Here is a 16,205-nt window from a genome sequence, read left to right as displayed (position 1 = left end):
CTCCCCACTAGTAGGCTCTCGGGCTACCCAGCATCCTGCACAGGCCTGGCACACAGAGGTGCTTGGGAAGTGTCTGGGGTGGGCATGAATGATCTGCAGGTCCGCACCCACAGGGTTGCTCCCGGGAGACAGCAGGGACAGGCACGCCAGTGCCCAGCACTTGCAGTCAGGCTGCTCTTCCCGGCCTGCACACCTGCTCCCAGCCCCGAGGCCAGGGACCCCCTCTCATTGACACCATGGGAATTGGCAGACACCACGCATTGGGATCTGTCTCCAGAGAGCTGACTGTCGAGCCTGTCCGCGCACCCCATCCTCTGGGACTGATGCCGCAGGATCATTCCCAGTCATTCAGGGCTGTTTGCCAGCCTTTGGCGACTGTAGGAAGCTGCACAAGGCAAACTGAGCACCTACTGTTTACCAGGAGCTGTGTGGGTCATTCTGGGGGCAGAGGTCACGAGAGCTTGGTGAGGAGGCAGAGCTCACACAACACTGAGAACAGGCCCGGCCCTGTGTAGGGCATCACCTGCTGCACCACACCCCACCGCTAAGGTCGGCCAATGGGGCCCAGAGAGACTGAGCCACACAGCCAGCGGGCGAGCCTGGATCTGGGCTCAGGCCCTACATGCTGAACCATTGGCTTCTCTAACCACAATACCTGTTGCTGTCTAAGACTTTCAGTGTCCATCTGAAAATGGGGGCCCTGCCCGGGCTGGGCCGCACATGGAAGGGCATAAAGCTTGCAGGTATCCCTGGCCAGCTGGATAGACGGGAGTCACAGGTCTGCAGGACCCCGGGAGGTGCAGGCACTGTGCCAGGGTCCCAGTGTGTCTCATAGAGACGGTCGGGTAGGCAGGACAGGCAACTCAGGCTCTCAGTCCCTCCCTAGGCACAGCCCGGTTTTCCACCAAGAGGCTTTGCTGCTTCCCAGCCTCAGGGACGGGCAGGGGCCTGGTGGGTCTCAGGGACACGGGTATATTCGGGCAGCGGCCCTGTCTGGGCTTTGCTATGAGCCCCCAGCAACCCCAAGCACCAACACCCATCCTCCCCTGCAGCCCTGAAGTCCTCGCCCTCCAAGAAGGGACGCAGTGGAGCCCTGCTGGCTGTGAAACCCCTGGGGCCCACAGCTGCCTTCTCGGCCAGCCAGATCCCCAGCGAGCGGGAGGAGGCCCAGTACGACCTGCGGGGGGCCCGCAGCTACCCCACGCTGGAGGACGAAGGTGAGGGGCAGAGGGCAGAGTGCGCCTGTGGGGGCTGCAGGGGGTGTCAGCAGCAGCCCAGTGGGTGGGGCGCCGCCTCATCCTGAGTTCTCATCTCTGTCTTCCCCTCCGGATCTGGGATCCGCAGAACCTCCTGCCCAGGGACTGGGGGCTTCTGGGATGGCCCCAGGGAAGAGTCCAGGGAGAGCTGAGTGTAGAAGGCTCCACTGGGTGGGGTGGTGACAGCTCCCGCCTTCTCTCACGGTCACTGATCTGAGGCGCACCAGGATGCCATCGAAGTCACGTAGCCCCCAGGCTACGCCTGATGTCAGGGAGCGCAGGGGACAGAATGAAGGAATTGACATAGCCATGCAAGGGCCCTAGGGCAGGACCACACTGCTGGGGGAACAGCAAGGAGCCAAGCAGCAGGGAGGGGAAGAGAGGAAGAGGGGAAGAGAGCAGTGGGGAGGGGACGGGCCAGGTTGCACAGGGCCTTCTGGGCTGTGTAGGGCTGTGGATTCTATTTTGAGAGCGGTCAGAAGCCTTCGTGTGAAGGGGGAAGGTCGTCCTTCCCTGCCGTGTGGGGAGGTGGGCATGTCCGGGAGGCAGGCGGGCACTGGGCGTGGGTTCCCAGGGTGAGCCAAGCCTCAGGGAGAATCGACTGTGTGTTTGGGGGCCTGGAGGCTCCGCAAGGTACCCACCGTCCTCTCCCTACAGGCCGGCCTGACCTTCTGCCCTGCACGCCACCTTCTTTTGAAGAAGCCACTACAGCTTCCATTGCCACCACTCTGTCATCCACATCCCTCTCCATTCCTGAGCGGTCCCCCTCGGAGACTTCGGAGCAGCCTCGGTACAGGTGGGCGGGGCATCCACTGTGCATGTGGGTAGAGTATCCTACATACAGAAGGGTGAGGCATCCGCTGTGCATGTGGGCGGGGCATCCTATGTACAGGAGGGTGGGGCATCTGCTTTGCATGTGGGCGGAGCATCCGCTGCATATGTGGGTGGGGCATTCTATGTACAGAAGAATGGGGCATCCGATGTGTAGGAGGGAGTGGCATCTGTACAGGTGGGCGGGGCAGCCAGGTAGGCAGGTGGGTAGGCAGGGCAGGTAGACTGAGCAGGCGGGCCATCCTCTTTCTGGGTGTCACCTGTTTGCTGTGTCTCTGCAGGCGGCGCACACAGTCCTCCGGACAGGATGGCAGGTGAGACCCTGCCCCCTTCCCTCCCTGGGTCTCACCAGCTCCTCCTGCATAGCTCCCAGCTCCCATTCCCGCTCCCCAGCCCATTCCTGCCCCCCAGTCCCTCTGCTCTCTGCCCATTCTTTCCTGGGGACAGATTTAAGGTTCCAGCACTCGGCCCTAGCACTGCACACAATCTTCGAGCCGCTTTGTGTTTCTTACACCCTGGGACAGCTGTGGCCTGTTGGATCCTTCTTTTTCTTCTTCTATTAAGTTTTTTCTAACCTAAGATACAGTGGGAACGTTGTGAAATGCCCCCGTCCTGCCCAAGGCCCGTCTCCTCCCCAGGAGCAACCACTGGGACTGTGGGTTTTGTCTCTTGGCAGATACTTTCTGGGAACACAGCAGATGTGCACCAGACTTTGTTTCTCTTTTATTTTCACACCAATGGGCACACCCGTGCGTGCCGCCCGCATCTTGCTGTTGTCACTCGACTGACGGGGATCTCGGGCGGGTGTGCGCCGTTCCTGTCACGCCTGCGTGCCGTCCTTCCATCCCATGGACTGCACCTGGCTTTAATGCCCAGCCCTTGGGGACATTGGTGAGGTTCCCGGGGTCTCGCTCTTGTGAACACCGGGGCAGTGGCAAGATGTTGCTTTCCTTAACTGTGTTTTAATCACTGCCGCCTGATGAAAGAAACCCCTTGGTGCCATGGGTGGGATGTGGCCCTCCCCTTGGTCCAGCGTGCCATTTGGAGAGGCTACACAGCCAGGCCCGGCTGCTGGGACACTGATTCACCTGTGTCAGGGCCTCAGCTGCCAGGTGCAGGCACCCCCAGGGGGTGGGCAGGGTCTGTGGCGCGCAAGCTGGTCGGGGCTGCCATTCGCTCATATGCCCCCAGAGCCTGCTACACCCCAGGCCCTGTCGGCACCACAGTCACCAAGGGACCCAGGTGAACAGTCCCCCGGCTGGGAGTGACAGCCAGAAAGACCAGGCCCAAGCAGGAGGCTCCCCGCTCCCCTCTGGGACTGGCCCTGGAGTTCACTGGGCACTCCTGGGGGTAGGACGGGGGGAAGCGAGGAGGGAACCTGAGACACAACCTCCCATTGCCTGCAGGCCGCAGGAGGAGCTGCCCGCAGAAGGGGACCTGCAGCAGATTACGGTGCAGGTGGAGCCTGCGTGCAGTGTGGAGATCGTGGTCCCCAAAGAGGAGGACGCAGGGTGAGCCTGGCTTGGCGGGAGGTCGGGGCGCCCTCCCGCTGCGGGCCGGGAGGAGCCAAGAGCAACCCGAGGTTCTGTCGTGAAGCCATTCTTTCTTACTGGGTTGTATTCGCAGACAGTGGATTTTCCCATAAGGTTATTTTTTGATTGAAGGGAGTGGTTCTTCACTAGCCGAGGTGATCCTGGCCCCCAGGGGAAACTGGGCAATGCCTGGGGGCGTTTGTGGCCGTGAGTGGTGGCCAGGGACGCTGCTCAGCATTAGCCTGCAGTGCCCGGGATGGCCTCACCCCAGAGAAGGACCTGGTTCCAGTATCCACAGGGCCCAGGCAAGAGACCCTGGGCTAAAGGCTGTGTAAGAACATCTCTGAACTTCCAAGCGTTTAACGAATTTTTTTTTACCTTTTTAGTATTTATTTTATTTTATTTTTAATTTTAATTTCTTTATTTTTATTTTTATTTTTATTTTTTATTTTTTTTGAGACGGAGTCTCGCTCTGCCGCCCAGGCTGGAGTGCAGTGGCCGGATCTCAGCTCACTGCAAGCTCCGCCTCCCGGGTTTATGCCATTCTCCTGCCTCAGCCTCCCGAGTAGCTGGGACTACAGGCGCCCGCCATCTCGCCCGGCTAGTTTTTTGTATTTTTTAGTAGAGACGGGGTTTCACCGTGTTAGCCCGGATTGTCTCGATCTCCTGACCTCGTGATCCGCCCGTCTCGGCCTCCCAAAGTGCTGGGATTACAGGCTTGAGCCACCGCGCCCGGCCTATTTTTATTTTTTTGTGAGACAGAATATTGCTGTGTTGCCCAGCCTGGAGGGCAGTGGCTTTATCTTGGCTCACTACAGCCTCCACCTCCTGGGTTCAAGTGATTCTCCTGCCTCAGCCTCCCACCAGGCGTGGCTAATTTTTTGTATTTTTAGTAGAAACGGGGTTTCACTGTGTTAGCCAGGATAGTCTCGATCTCCTGACCTCGTGATCTGCCTGCCTCGGCCTCCCAAAGTACTGGGATTATAGGCTCCACGCCCAGCCTGTCTTTACTTTTTTGTCATCTGTCTGGTGTGTGTAATCCCATGCTTGCATTGTTACCAAATTCTTCTTGCCTTTCTAATGATTTTTGCGTGAGATGGTTTTTTATTTTTGTTCCAAGAGAGTTTTTTTAGCGCTCACAGCAGCACAGACCAAAAAATAAAGCCCTGACAGGGTTTATCTTCCACCCGGTGCCCGTGCCACTGTCAGCTCCTTGCCATTGCCAAACCTCGCACCTTAAATTTCAGGCTTTGCTAAAAGGAACTGAGCCTCCGACGTGGCAGGAGGGCGTGCTTAGCCTCATTCGTGGGATGAACACTATGCACCGTGTGGCCATAGCCAAGGCCAAGGCCGTTCCTCACCTCCTCTCTGTGCCTCCGTTTCCGCAAATGCAACACAGGGGCAGTAGCTGCACCCTCTCCATCCCCCATGATAGACTCAGTGGGTTAATCACAGGAGCCGGCCCTGGCATGTAGTAAGTGCTCAGTGAAAAGGACAGAGAGGCTGGGCTCGGGGGCTCCCATCTGTGATCCCTCCTAAAGGAGACTGAGGCAGGAGGGTTGCTTGACCCCACAAGTTGGAGACCTGCCTGGGCAACATAGTGAGACCCCATCTCTACAGAATAAAAAAAAATTAGTTGGGCGTAGCAGTACACACCTATAGTCTCAACTACTTGGGAGGCCAAGGTTGGAGGATCGCTTGAGCCGGGAGGTGGAGGCTGCAGTGAGCCGTGATTACACCACTGCATGCCAGCTTGGCTGATGGAACGAGAGCCTGTCTCAAACACATCAATAAAGAAGAAAGAAGCTCTGATCCCAGTGGCTAGGTGCCATCACTCCCCACTTTACAGCTGAGGAAACTGAAGTTCAGAGGAGGAACTGGCCCTCCCAGGGTGGCACAGCTGGTGAGGGTGAGGCCAGCACCTGCCCACAGGTGTGTGTGTGTCTGAGCTGGGAGTAGCAGGGCCACGCTGTCAGTGAGCTGGCAGGTCACTCCTAGGGTCAGCATTTGAGGGCTTCTTGGGGAGGTTTGTTCCGTTGAATGGCAGGCGCAGGAGCGCGTGGCCTGTGGTCAGCTGCCTGGGTTTTCGGCTCAGTGATGACCGTGTGAAGCCCCTGCCTGGATTCTGAGTCGGGGCGCAGGGAACCTCTTTGTGGGGGCTGAGGGTCAAGACCTTCTGTCTATCCCTGTCCCCAGGGTGGAGGCTTCCATGGCCGGTGCCGCTGCCGCTGTTGAAGCAGAAACTGCCAGCCAGGCCTCGGACGAGGAGGGCGCACCCGCCAGCCAGGCCTCGGACGAGGAGGACACGCCCGCCACTGACATCTACTTTGTAAGTGCCCCAGGCTCTTCCTGCCACCGGCTCGTCAACCAGACTCTCTCACACACGCTCCACTGTGTGCACACCGTGTACACAGCCCCACACAGGCACGTGAGTGTGCCCTGTCGACCCACCCACATGCTCTCTCACCAGCCAGCACTCTCACGACACTCCTACGCGCACCCACCAGCCACGTTCACACCCACCTTCTCTTCCTGGTCTAACCCCACGGAGGGAGAAGCTCCTCCAGACCAGGCCTTTCTGGACCTTCTCCCTGTCGCCGTGGGCGTGGCCAGGTGGGCTCATCCTTGAGGAGGACCAGGGGACCAGGCAGCGGCAGGAGAGCCTCACGCTCCCACGTTGTGGGCTGGGGACTCATGACTGCTACTGGGCAGGGCTGGGTCTGCCCGGACCTGGGATCCCTGCTCCCCCTTGCCAGGGTCTGGGTGAGGCAGCTGCCGGGCAACCAGCAAGGCCTGGGGTATCCAGGTAGCGTCTCCACTCCCCAGTGGTCCCACTCAGGTCACAGGGAGGGCTGGAGGCTGCAGCCCACTTCCCAGATAGTTTGTTCTTACCCTCCTGGGAAGGTGGGCTGGGCACAGCCACCAGGCCTCAGGGCCTGTTTTGCGGGCACCTACTGGCTGCTTCATAACTAACTCCCCTGCTCTGTCTCCAGTGGCGCCTCTGGGGTTCCCATGCCCCCACCTGGCCCTGGAGAAGGGAGGGACGGGCCGCGTGCCTGTGCCCCCAGCCACCCCATGTCGTCACCCCTTTCCCCAGGACTGGTTCGTGCGTGTCCTGGTCTCTGGATGGTACGGGGGCCCTGGGGGCCATGTCCTGCTGTGTGTCTGTGTGCTGATGCCCTGCTGGGTGGGCAGCGGAGAAGGGAGAAGGGTCCTCGGTCCCACCCTGGCAACCCCCACCTTCTGCTTGGCAGTCAGCTGTCCCCACCCGCTCCCCGCTGCCTCCCTCCACCTCTCCCACCCGACCACGGGGGCAGCCGCCTCATCCGCTATCCTGTTTTCCTTCCTCCTCCGGCCCGCCCCGTCCAGTTCACGGATGGGAGGTACTGGATTTACTCTCCCCACCATCACCGACTGCGGGCCATGACGCTGAGCGCCTCAGGGACTGTAAGTGACCGCAGCCGGCCACCCTGGGGAGAAGGGGCGGTGCCCCTCGGGCAGCAGGGAGCTGCAGGTCCCCGGCCGGAAGCTCAGTGTCTGACATCTGTTGTTTTCCAGAAGGGCTTTGGGGCAATCACAGCCGTAGTTGAGGTCGGCCACGCTGGCCCCGGGCCAGGTGCCGGGCTGTGCGCACCACTGGGAATGTCACTCAGCCCCATGTCGCACCGGGCACTCCACAGGGCGGCACCATTGCCAGGTGCACAGCTGAGGCCCAGGGTCTGCCTCGGACCCCGGCCGGACCCCAACCAGCCCCTCTCTGCCTCTGGACCCCCGCCCTCCCATGTCAGGGTGTCTTGGGTGGATGCTTCTCACTCGTACAGACCTGGCTCCCCTGGCCTACCTGACTGTATATGGGAGGTCGCACAGGTCAGCCGAGCGGCTGCAGAGCCAGGCTCTGAACTGCAGGGCCATGGAGACGGGGAAGAGATGGTCTCTCCACACCCACCTCACAGATGGAGGTGCTGAGGCCTCAGCTCCCCTGGGAGCCTGGGAGACCACACGGTTTAGTCACAATCCAGATCCCCAAGCTCTCAAGGAGTTCTCCCTGGGACACCACATGGGCCCCACGTAGCCGTGAGCTTCTCAGGGCCTGCTGTTGTCATTATGACCAATAAGCAAGGGGCCCAGAGAGGCTAAGAGACCTGCCCAGTGCCGCACAGCCAGAACAGGGCGCAGACCCAAAGCAGGAGTGTCTCCTCAAGACAAAGCCCCCGCCGAGGCCGCCCTGACTCCCCGCCCATCAGCAGACCGTTCTGAACACTGCTGTGTGCCAGGCACTGTGGAGTGATCCCCGCGAGCCAGCAGGAAGCCAGCCATCGTAGACCCACGCCCCGGAGATCGTCAGGGAGCTCCCCAGAGGGGCCTGCTGGGAGGGGGAGCACTGGAGAGACCCAGCGGCCCTGCTGGTCACCCCACCACAGGCAGGGAGCAGTTCGCAGAGGCCGCCTACAGAGGGGGGTGCCTGGATTTTGAAAAACACCTGGTTTGAAAGGGCAGATGTGGGGAGGGTGGTCTCGGCAGCAGGCACAGCCAAAGTGTGGGGGCCAGAGGGGAGGCAGGGCAGCCGTTCAAAGCACCCCAAGGCCTGAGTGCTGAAGAGGCTGTGCCCTTGGTTCTGGTTTTCCTGGGGTCACCCGGTTCTGGATTCCAGCTGCCACTGCCCCCCACTTCCCCTCTCTGCGCAGCTGGTGGCTGAGGAGGTCCCTCTCTGTCCCCCCAACTCCTGCAGGACAAGGAAGCCAGCTGTTCTGCCCTTTTCTTTGTCTTTTTTTTTTTATTTTTTGAGACGGAGTCTCGCTCTGTCGCCCAGGCTGGAGTGCAGTGGCATGATCTCAGCTCCCTGCAACCTCTACCTCCCAGGTACAAGCAATTCTCCTGCCTCAGCTTCCTGAGTAGCTGAGAATACAGGCGCCTGCCACCACACCTGGCTAATTTTGGGTCTTCTGTTTGTTTGTTTTTTTCGAGACAGAGTCTCACTCTGTCGCCCAGGCTGGAATGCAGTGGCTTAATCTCGGCTCACTGCAACCTCTGCCGCCTGGGTTCAAGCAATTTTCCTGCCTCAGCCTCCCAAGTAGCTGGGATTACAGGCTCCTGCCACCATGCCCCGATAATTTTTTGTATTTTTAGTAGAGATGGGGTTTCACCGTGTTGGTCAGGCTGGTCCCGAACTCCTGACCTGAGGTGATCCGCCTGCCTCGGCCTCCCAAAGTTCTGGGATTTCAGGCGTGAGCCACCACGCCCAGCCTTAATCTTTGTATTTTTAGTAGAGATGGGGTTTCGCCATCTTGGCCAGGCTGGTCTGGAACTCCTGACCTCAAGTGATCCACCTGCCTTGGCCTCCCAAAGTGCTGGGATGACAGGCATGAGCTCCTGCACCTGGCCTGTACCCCCATTTCTAACGCTGTCGCAGAAGGATACTGTCGTCCCTGCCCAGGTGCTGTGTGCGCAGTGCCGCCCAGGACACCCCTCCCAGAGAGCAGCTCTGAGTGGCTGCTGCCACCCTCCTCCCCGCGGGCCAGCTCTTTCAGGGCTCAGGTGGGGACCCTGTTTTGTTTTGGCCCCACATTTTCAAGTCCCCATGGGAGCCATCAGTGCAGCCACCAAATCAGTACCAAGCACACACGCAGGCTTCCCACACCGGGCTCTTGAGGGACATTGCAGGGGCGGACCTGACCTGCCGTTCCCACATCAGGAATTCCAGTCTACATTTGCTTTCCTCCCAGAGGAATGGGCAAGGCCTGCGCTGGGGTCCCGGCCCCTAAGTGCAGGAGTCAGTCCTCCACGATGGCGGCCTCGCAGGGCAGGAGCACGCTGCCCTTGGTGCCCAGGGGCCGGGAACGGGGGGTCTGGTGGGAGCTGTAGGATCGGGCAGGGTGGAGTGAGCACAGAGGTGAGCCCTTTAGAGGGGGCGTGGAGGCAGGACCCGAGGCAGGGAGAGGCAGTGCCTCTGCAGGTGAGGCCTGGGCTCACCTGGAGTGCGAGGGAGGCCCCTGCTGGCCCAGGCTGGGAGCTGGGAGCCAGCACAGGCAGGGGCACAGGCCTGATAAGGAGGCATGGGTTGGCCCGGGCAGCGGGTGGGCAGCGCTGTCCTGACTGGAAGGACAAGCAGTAGGTCTTGGGGTGACGGACTGGGTTGTGGCTGTGACAAGTTTAGGGGCCGAGGGCTGCCAGGTGGACATGGCCAGGCAGCTGTGTACTCAGGCCTGGCGCTTCAGGCTGAGGCTGGGCCCGGTGGAAATTCACAGGTCATCTGTGCTGGGAGGGGCATTGAAGGCTGGGGTGGTAATAGAGGCCCAAGAGAGAGGAGTATGCAATAAGGAAGACAGGGAGGCCAGGCTGGAGCCCTGAGGAAGCAGCCTGGGGGCAGGAGAAGCAGAGGGAGCTTGAGGGGTCGGGGGCTTCTCATTGGGCGGGGCAGAGGTGTTGGAGGAACGCACCCTTCCTCCCTCCTCAGGTCCCACCCAGACCTGGGACCCCTCACGCAGGCATAGCTGGGAAGAGATATCTGTGTCCCAGCACACGGCCCTGTCTGTGCCTAGCCCTGAACTTGGCCCTCACTCTGCCCCACTGCTCAGGAAGGTGTCTCCTGGCTCTTGCAGGGTGGGCAGTCCGAGCCTCAGTCTCTCCTGAGCACATCTGTGTTGGCAGAGGGGGTGGCCCTGCCCACGGGCAGCCGTGTGTTCAGGTCCTGAAAGGCTTCTGGATTGGGAAGTAGGTCTGGCACCCTGACTTCCCAGGACCCTCACAGAGAGCCCCCAGGAGCCTGTGCGCTGGTGCCCATGGCACAGGCAGGATTGGGGGCTGTGGTGGGGCCGGGCTGTGGAGGAGGAGGAGGAACAGTCGGTGCTCCAGGTTGTGACCCCCACCCGCTTCCGCCGGCTCTGTCACCTGCTGTCTCAGGCCCCGCCTTGACTGAACTAACTGCTTTCTGCCGCCTGCCCCACGCTGCCATGCTGAGCTGAGGCCCTGGGCCCGTCCAGGTTGGGAGCGGATCCACCGGGTCAGAGAGGGCAGCCAGGCTGAGCCACGCCTCGTCTTCCATGGGGGATTCGCCTCTTTTATGTTCTCCTGTCTCTTCCTTCCTCCCTCTGCCTCTCTTGCGCCTCCTCGCACCCTGCTCTTCTGCGCCCTCCTGCACGCGCGCCCACCCGCCAGCCCACCGATGAGAGGAGCTGGGTGTACTCCCCACTCCACTATAGCGCCCAGGCCCCCCCGGCCTCCGACGGCGAGAGTGACACAGTAAGTGCGGCCCAGATGCGCCCGCCGGCCCTGTGGGCTCCAAGGTCCTACTGAGCGTGGTCCCCAGCCACTGGGACAAGCAGGGACTGAGGCCTGGGGCGGGAGGGCACAGGTGGCCCAGAGCTCCACCCTGGGCTCTCTGGCTCTGAGGTGGCCGTGGGGTAAGTGTCTCAGGGCCTGTGTTGGCCCAACGAAGCCAGTCCCTGGCAGGGGGCCTGGCGGGTGGCCTGGGGTGGGCCTCACCCCGCCTGCCACCCACCTTCATTTGTTCTCTTGCTCTTGCAGTAATTTCTATGCAGTCCCCAACCCAGAGCCGAGCTCCACTTTCGCTCCGGCCGCCTCTGGAGGCGCTGCCCACCCTGCTGAGGCCCAGAGCTCGGGAGATGCCCGCCTCACCGCCCCACTGGACCTCGTCCTCCCCCTGCACGGATGCCGATGGCCGGACCCCTCCCCGACAAGCCTCCCAGGGCCCCGGCACCCCCATCGGCAGCCTGCCCCAGTGAGACCGACCCTCCCGAGCAGCAAATTGCATTTGAGTCCTTACTCGGCACAGAGACGGAAGCACGTGTGTGCTGTTTTAGTAAAAGACCAAAAAAAGACAAAAACCCAACCCAGATGAAGAAGAGCCCCCGCCCACTGCCCTCTGGTTCTCTGCTGTGCCTGCATGTGTCCTGAGGAGGGAGCCAGGCTGTTCCCGGTGGCCTCTGGGGACCTGAGCCCCGGGGGACCCATCAGCCTGCAGAGGGGACGGCTGGGGTCCCAAGCCACTCTGCCTCTGTCCACCTGGGAAGCGGACCCTCCGGCCCTCAGCTTGGGTTTGGGGGCCTCAGTGCAGGACATCTGGCCTGAGCATCGACTGTGGGGACAGCCCTCACCCTGCCAAGCACTGCAGCCACTCAGCAGCTGTGTTCCCGCCGCAGTGGGGCCCTGACACCCACCTTCCAGGTGCCCCTCGAGCAAAAACCTCTGGCGCCTCCGATCCAGACCCACTGCAGCGGGAGGGCCAGGCCTGCTCTCCCCCAGGCCACTACCCGTTCTGGTGGAGCTCAGGGCTGGGGGCTTGGCGTTCTCTTCCGATGTGGGCCACTCAGCAACTGGCATGGAGGGCTCAGGCAACGGAGACGCTTTCTCCACGGACGGACGGAGCAGGAGGCCGGGCCTTGGGCCACAGGAGACCAGCTCAGGGTGGAAGGTCAGGCTCCCCGACCCCTCCACCTGGAGGCACGGCCTAGGGGGCCAGGCCCGGCTCCACAGGAGTCTCCTTCAGGACTGGCATGGGTGTCGTGGCCTCTCTCTTGTTTGAGTGATGTGGTATCTCCGAGGAGAGGAGAGACTTTGTTTCCGGCTCATCCCCCTCCAAGAGGGCAGCACTCCCAGTGGGGACTGAGCCCAGACAGCCCTGGGGCAGCTTCCTGGGGCCGCTGCACTCAGAGGGTGCTGGTTGGAGTCGAGAGCTCAGCACAGCCGCCCACCCTGCCCTTCCCCAGGACCCCTGAGAGGGGCTTGTGGGTGATGGCCGTGGGGTTCCCCACTCCCGAGACGTGCCCAGGATGGGAGGAGCTGGCGTAGAAGCTGCACCTCGGGAAGAACTCCTCTCCAGCCCTGGCAGAGCCTGATGTGGGGTCTGAGATGGCCAGAGAACCTCCCAGGCGGGGCTCTGTGTTTTGTCTGTTGCAAGCTCTGTACAACGCCACGTCACCCCCTCTCCACCTCCTGTCGGCCTCCCGCCCGGTCCACGCACTGCGCCTGGAAGGGCCCTGCTGTGGAGAAGCCGGCCCCATCCCCGAGGCCCTCAGCGAGGACACACTCCACAAGAGCAGCCCTTCCACTCTCCGCCGAGGAGAGGGGCCGACCCTCCTCGGGAACCGGCTACCCGCGTGGCTCCCGTCAGGACAAGCCCACGTGGGGTCCTCCCTGCCTGCTTGAAGAGTCTGTCCAGCCCCGGGAAGCAGCCTTGGCCCCGGTTCACAGCCTGGTCCTCATCTGCTGGCACCGGGCATCCACCAATCAGCCCCCTCGTCCCTCCGAAGGACACCCGGCGGGCACGCCCCGGGGAGGCAGGGGCAGAGATCAGAAGGGGTGTCTGGGACCTGGATGACCAACAGGGACGGGGCATTGTCGTCATCTCAAAGGCCCACACCCCAGAGGCCACACAGAGCCTCCCAGGGAGCCCTCGAGTGCCCCTGCCCAGAGCCCTGGCACCAGAGACGTGGAGAGCCTGTGGGGGTGACTCGGAGCAGCAGGTGTGGTCCCGGCGGGCAGCACCGCATCCAGGGCAGCCTCCCTCCGCTGAGCGAGTCACGTGACACCAGTGCCCGGCCAGCACTCCCTTGCAGGAGAAATTTGCAAACCTCTGTGGATACCACATTTCCATTTTTGTGTTGTCTCCGAGGCCCCTTTGGAGATCTACTTTGTTGGTTGTGTTTTTTGGTTCCTTTCAGAGAACTGTAAACCGAGGCTGAAGTGCCCCACTGACTGTGCTGAGGGGCGGGGGCAGGAGGACGGCAAGACCTATTTATAATATTTAGCGAACTCGGCCTCCCTCAGATCCCCCGCGAGGGAGGCCGCTGGACCCGCCCCACTGTCCCCCACGGTAGAAGTCTGTAAATACCTTGGTGACCAATGCCCACGTCCCCTCCTGGGTCACCTCTGATGGCCGCCGTCCACTAAGAATGTGGACAGTGTCCAAATTCCTGTACTGTAATGACTAAAAGGCGTTTTCTCTGAGACTGACAAGGCAGAAACTTCCATGTGTCTCCTGCCAGGCTCTGTTCCCCTACTGCCATCCCGACATGTCCCCGTTCCCCCAAAACCTGGCTCAGTGCAATACTCCCGTTGCCATGGGGTCCTTCACCATGGTACTGTCTCCACAGCCCCTCAGCCCCCACCCCAGGATAGGCGCCCACCACCTCCTCCTCGTCCCCGGTGGTCAATCGCTCCTCCTGTCCCCACCCCAGTCCCATTTTTATGGCTGAACTGATTCTGAAACAAAATGAAACTGCAAATCTCGTGTGTCTTAACTCCCCCCGGGGATTCCACTGCATTCCTCCGCCCCATGGTCTGGTGCGTGACAATCCAAAGCGCCGCGCCTCGTGGTCGAGACGAGGGTGCTATGTCCCTCAGATCCAGAGCCGTGGGCGCCTCTGAAACCATACAGCCACTCCTGGCCCCAAACAACACTGGTTTGCAGCCCAGGTTCCTCACCCACCCATCCCCGCCACACCCCGTCTTTTTAGAGGTCTCTCTAATAAATCGGGTAATAAGCATCCACCTGCTTGTCTGCCTTTCTGTGGGTTCTGGGATCTGGTTGGGAATTTGAGGACTGATTTTGTTTTCTGGTTTTTTTTTTTTTTTTTTTTTTTTTTTTTTTTTGAGATGGAGTCTCCTGTCACCCAGGCTGGAGTGCAGTGGTGCAATCCCAGCTCACTGCAACCTCTGCCTCCCTGGTTCAAGCCATTCTCCTGCCTCAGCCTCCTGAGTAGCTGGGATTACAGGCACGTACCACCACGCCTGGCTAATTTTTTTGTATTTTTAGTAGAGACGGGGTTTCACCATGTTGGCCAGGCTGGTCTCAAACTCCTGACCTCAAAGGACCCGCCCGCCTCAGCCTCCCAAAGTGCTGAGATTACAGGCATGAGCCACCGCGCCCGGCCTGAGGTCTGACTTTGAAACTTAGAGAAGAGGCCAGGCGCGGTGGCTCAAGCCTGTAATCCCAGCACTTTGGGAGGCCGAGATGGGCAGGATCACAAGGTCAGGAGATCGAGACCATCCTGGCTAACACGGTGAAACCCTGTCTCTACTAAAAATACAAAAACTAGCCGGGCGAGGTGGCGGCGCCTGTAGTCCCAGCTACTCAAGAGGCTGAGGCAGGAGAATGGCGTAAACCCGGGAGGCGGAGCTTGCAGTGAGCTGAGATCCGGCCACTGCACTCCAGCCTGGGCGACAGAGCGAGACTCCGTCTCAAAAAAAAAAAAAAAAGAAACTTAGAGAAGAAACGTTTGTGAGATTGATGCTAATACCAGTAATAGAACCCAAACACCTTGCCAGCTGTGAACCTCCTTCAGTTCAGCTCAGAAAACATCTGTGCTTCCAACATCTGTGCAGCCCTCCGAAGTTTGTGTTTGTTCTGCTAGGGCGGTTCAAATTCAGTCATGTTTGGACCCCTTGAAGGGAAAAGATTTCTCTTGGTCTCCCAGATTGAGAAACTACATTGAAAGTAAGATCCTGGCCAGGTGTGGTGGCGCACACCTGTAATCCCAGCTACTCGGGAGGCCAAGGCCAGAGAATTGCTTGAACCTGGGAGGCAGAGGTTGCAGTGAGCTGAGATCGCACCCCTGCACTCCAGCCTGGGCGACAGAGCAAGACCCTTGTCTCAAAAAAAAAAGAAAAAGTAAGATCCTGCCTTTAGTAAGGGAGCCCTTGGAACAATGCTGTTTTCAGCACAGCTGTTTTATAAACTGAACATGGAGGTGATCTTGTTTTAAGCTTGTTTGTTTGTTTGTTTGAAATGGAGTCATGCTCTGTCACCTAAGCTGGAATGCAATGATACGGTCTCGGCTCACTGCAACCTCCGCCTCCCAGGTTCAAGCAGTTCTCCTGCCTCGGCCTCCCGAGTACCTGGGACTACAGGTGCCCGGCACTACACCCAGCTAAATTTTGTATTTTTAGTAGAGATGGGGTTTCACCGTGTTGACAAGGCTGGTCTCAAACTCCTGACCTCAGGTGATCCACCCACCTTGGCCTCCCAAAGTGCTGGGATTACAGGACTGAGCCATCAGGCCCAGACCATGCAGCCAATCTCTAATGTGCTGCAAGGATGCATCTGAATTTTGGGAAGCACAGGGTCGGGCCTTCGCCTTGTTTTAGACCATCCCAACACCAGGACAACCCACATCTCAGGACCGGCAAGGTCATCATCTAGAGTGTCAGGAGATGGTCTTCTGCTTCCTCTGTAAGGTTCCATCCTTGCCTTAACACCAAGCAAAGCATACAAAGCCAGCGTTTGCGGAGATGTTAGGAAGTTGTATTCCAAGATAAACATTTTATTTATTTATTTATTTATTTATTTATTTATTTATTTAGAAACGGAGACTTGCTCTGTTGCCCAGGTTGGAGTGCAGTGGTGCGATCTCAACTCACAGGAACCTCCATTTCCTGGGTTCAAGCGATTCTTCTGCTTCAGCCTCCCGAGTAGCTGGAATTACAATCGTGCCACCATGCCTGGCTAATTTTTGTATTTTTAGTAGAGATGGGGTTTCATCATGTTGGCCAGGCTGGTCTCAAACTCCTGACCTCAAGATCCACCTGCCTCGGCCTCCCAAAGTGTTGGGATTACAGGCATGAGCCA

The 16,205-nt window shown here is 59.9% G+C and overlaps 1 protein-coding gene across 11 annotated transcripts in view; it reads left to right on the top strand.

Annotated features, from left to right (window-relative positions):
• PIP5K1C (phosphatidylinositol-4-phosphate 5-kinase type 1 gamma) overlaps window positions 1-14,124 on the top strand; it is a 65,040-nt gene extending 50,916 nt beyond the window's left edge. For 4 of the 11 annotated variants that reach the window (XM_010367278.2, XM_030935858.1, XM_030935859.1 and 1 more), the window contains 6 exons: window positions 1,053-1,217; window positions 1,914-2,052; window positions 2,369-2,401; window positions 3,494-3,598; window positions 5,816-5,948; window positions 6,989-8,533. In XM_010367278.2, coding sequence (XP_010365580.2) covers window positions 1,053-1,217; window positions 1,914-2,052; window positions 2,369-2,401; window positions 3,494-3,598; window positions 5,816-5,948; window positions 6,989-7,585 — 1,172 coding nt within the window. In that variant the 3' untranslated portion in view covers window positions 7,586-8,533. The other 7 variants (XM_030935860.1, XM_010367280.2, XM_010367282.2 and 4 more) reach the window with 7 other exon arrangements.
• The last annotated feature ends 2,081 nt before the right edge of the window (window positions 14,125-16,205 follow it).

The sequence above is a fragment of the Rhinopithecus roxellana genome, chromosome 8 (assembly GCF_007565055.1).
Source record: "Rhinopithecus roxellana isolate Shanxi Qingling chromosome 8, ASM756505v1, whole genome shotgun sequence".
Taxonomy (NCBI): domain Eukaryota; kingdom Metazoa; phylum Chordata; class Mammalia; order Primates; family Cercopithecidae; genus Rhinopithecus; species Rhinopithecus roxellana.
This window is presented reverse-complemented; position numbering and strand designations above follow the sequence as displayed.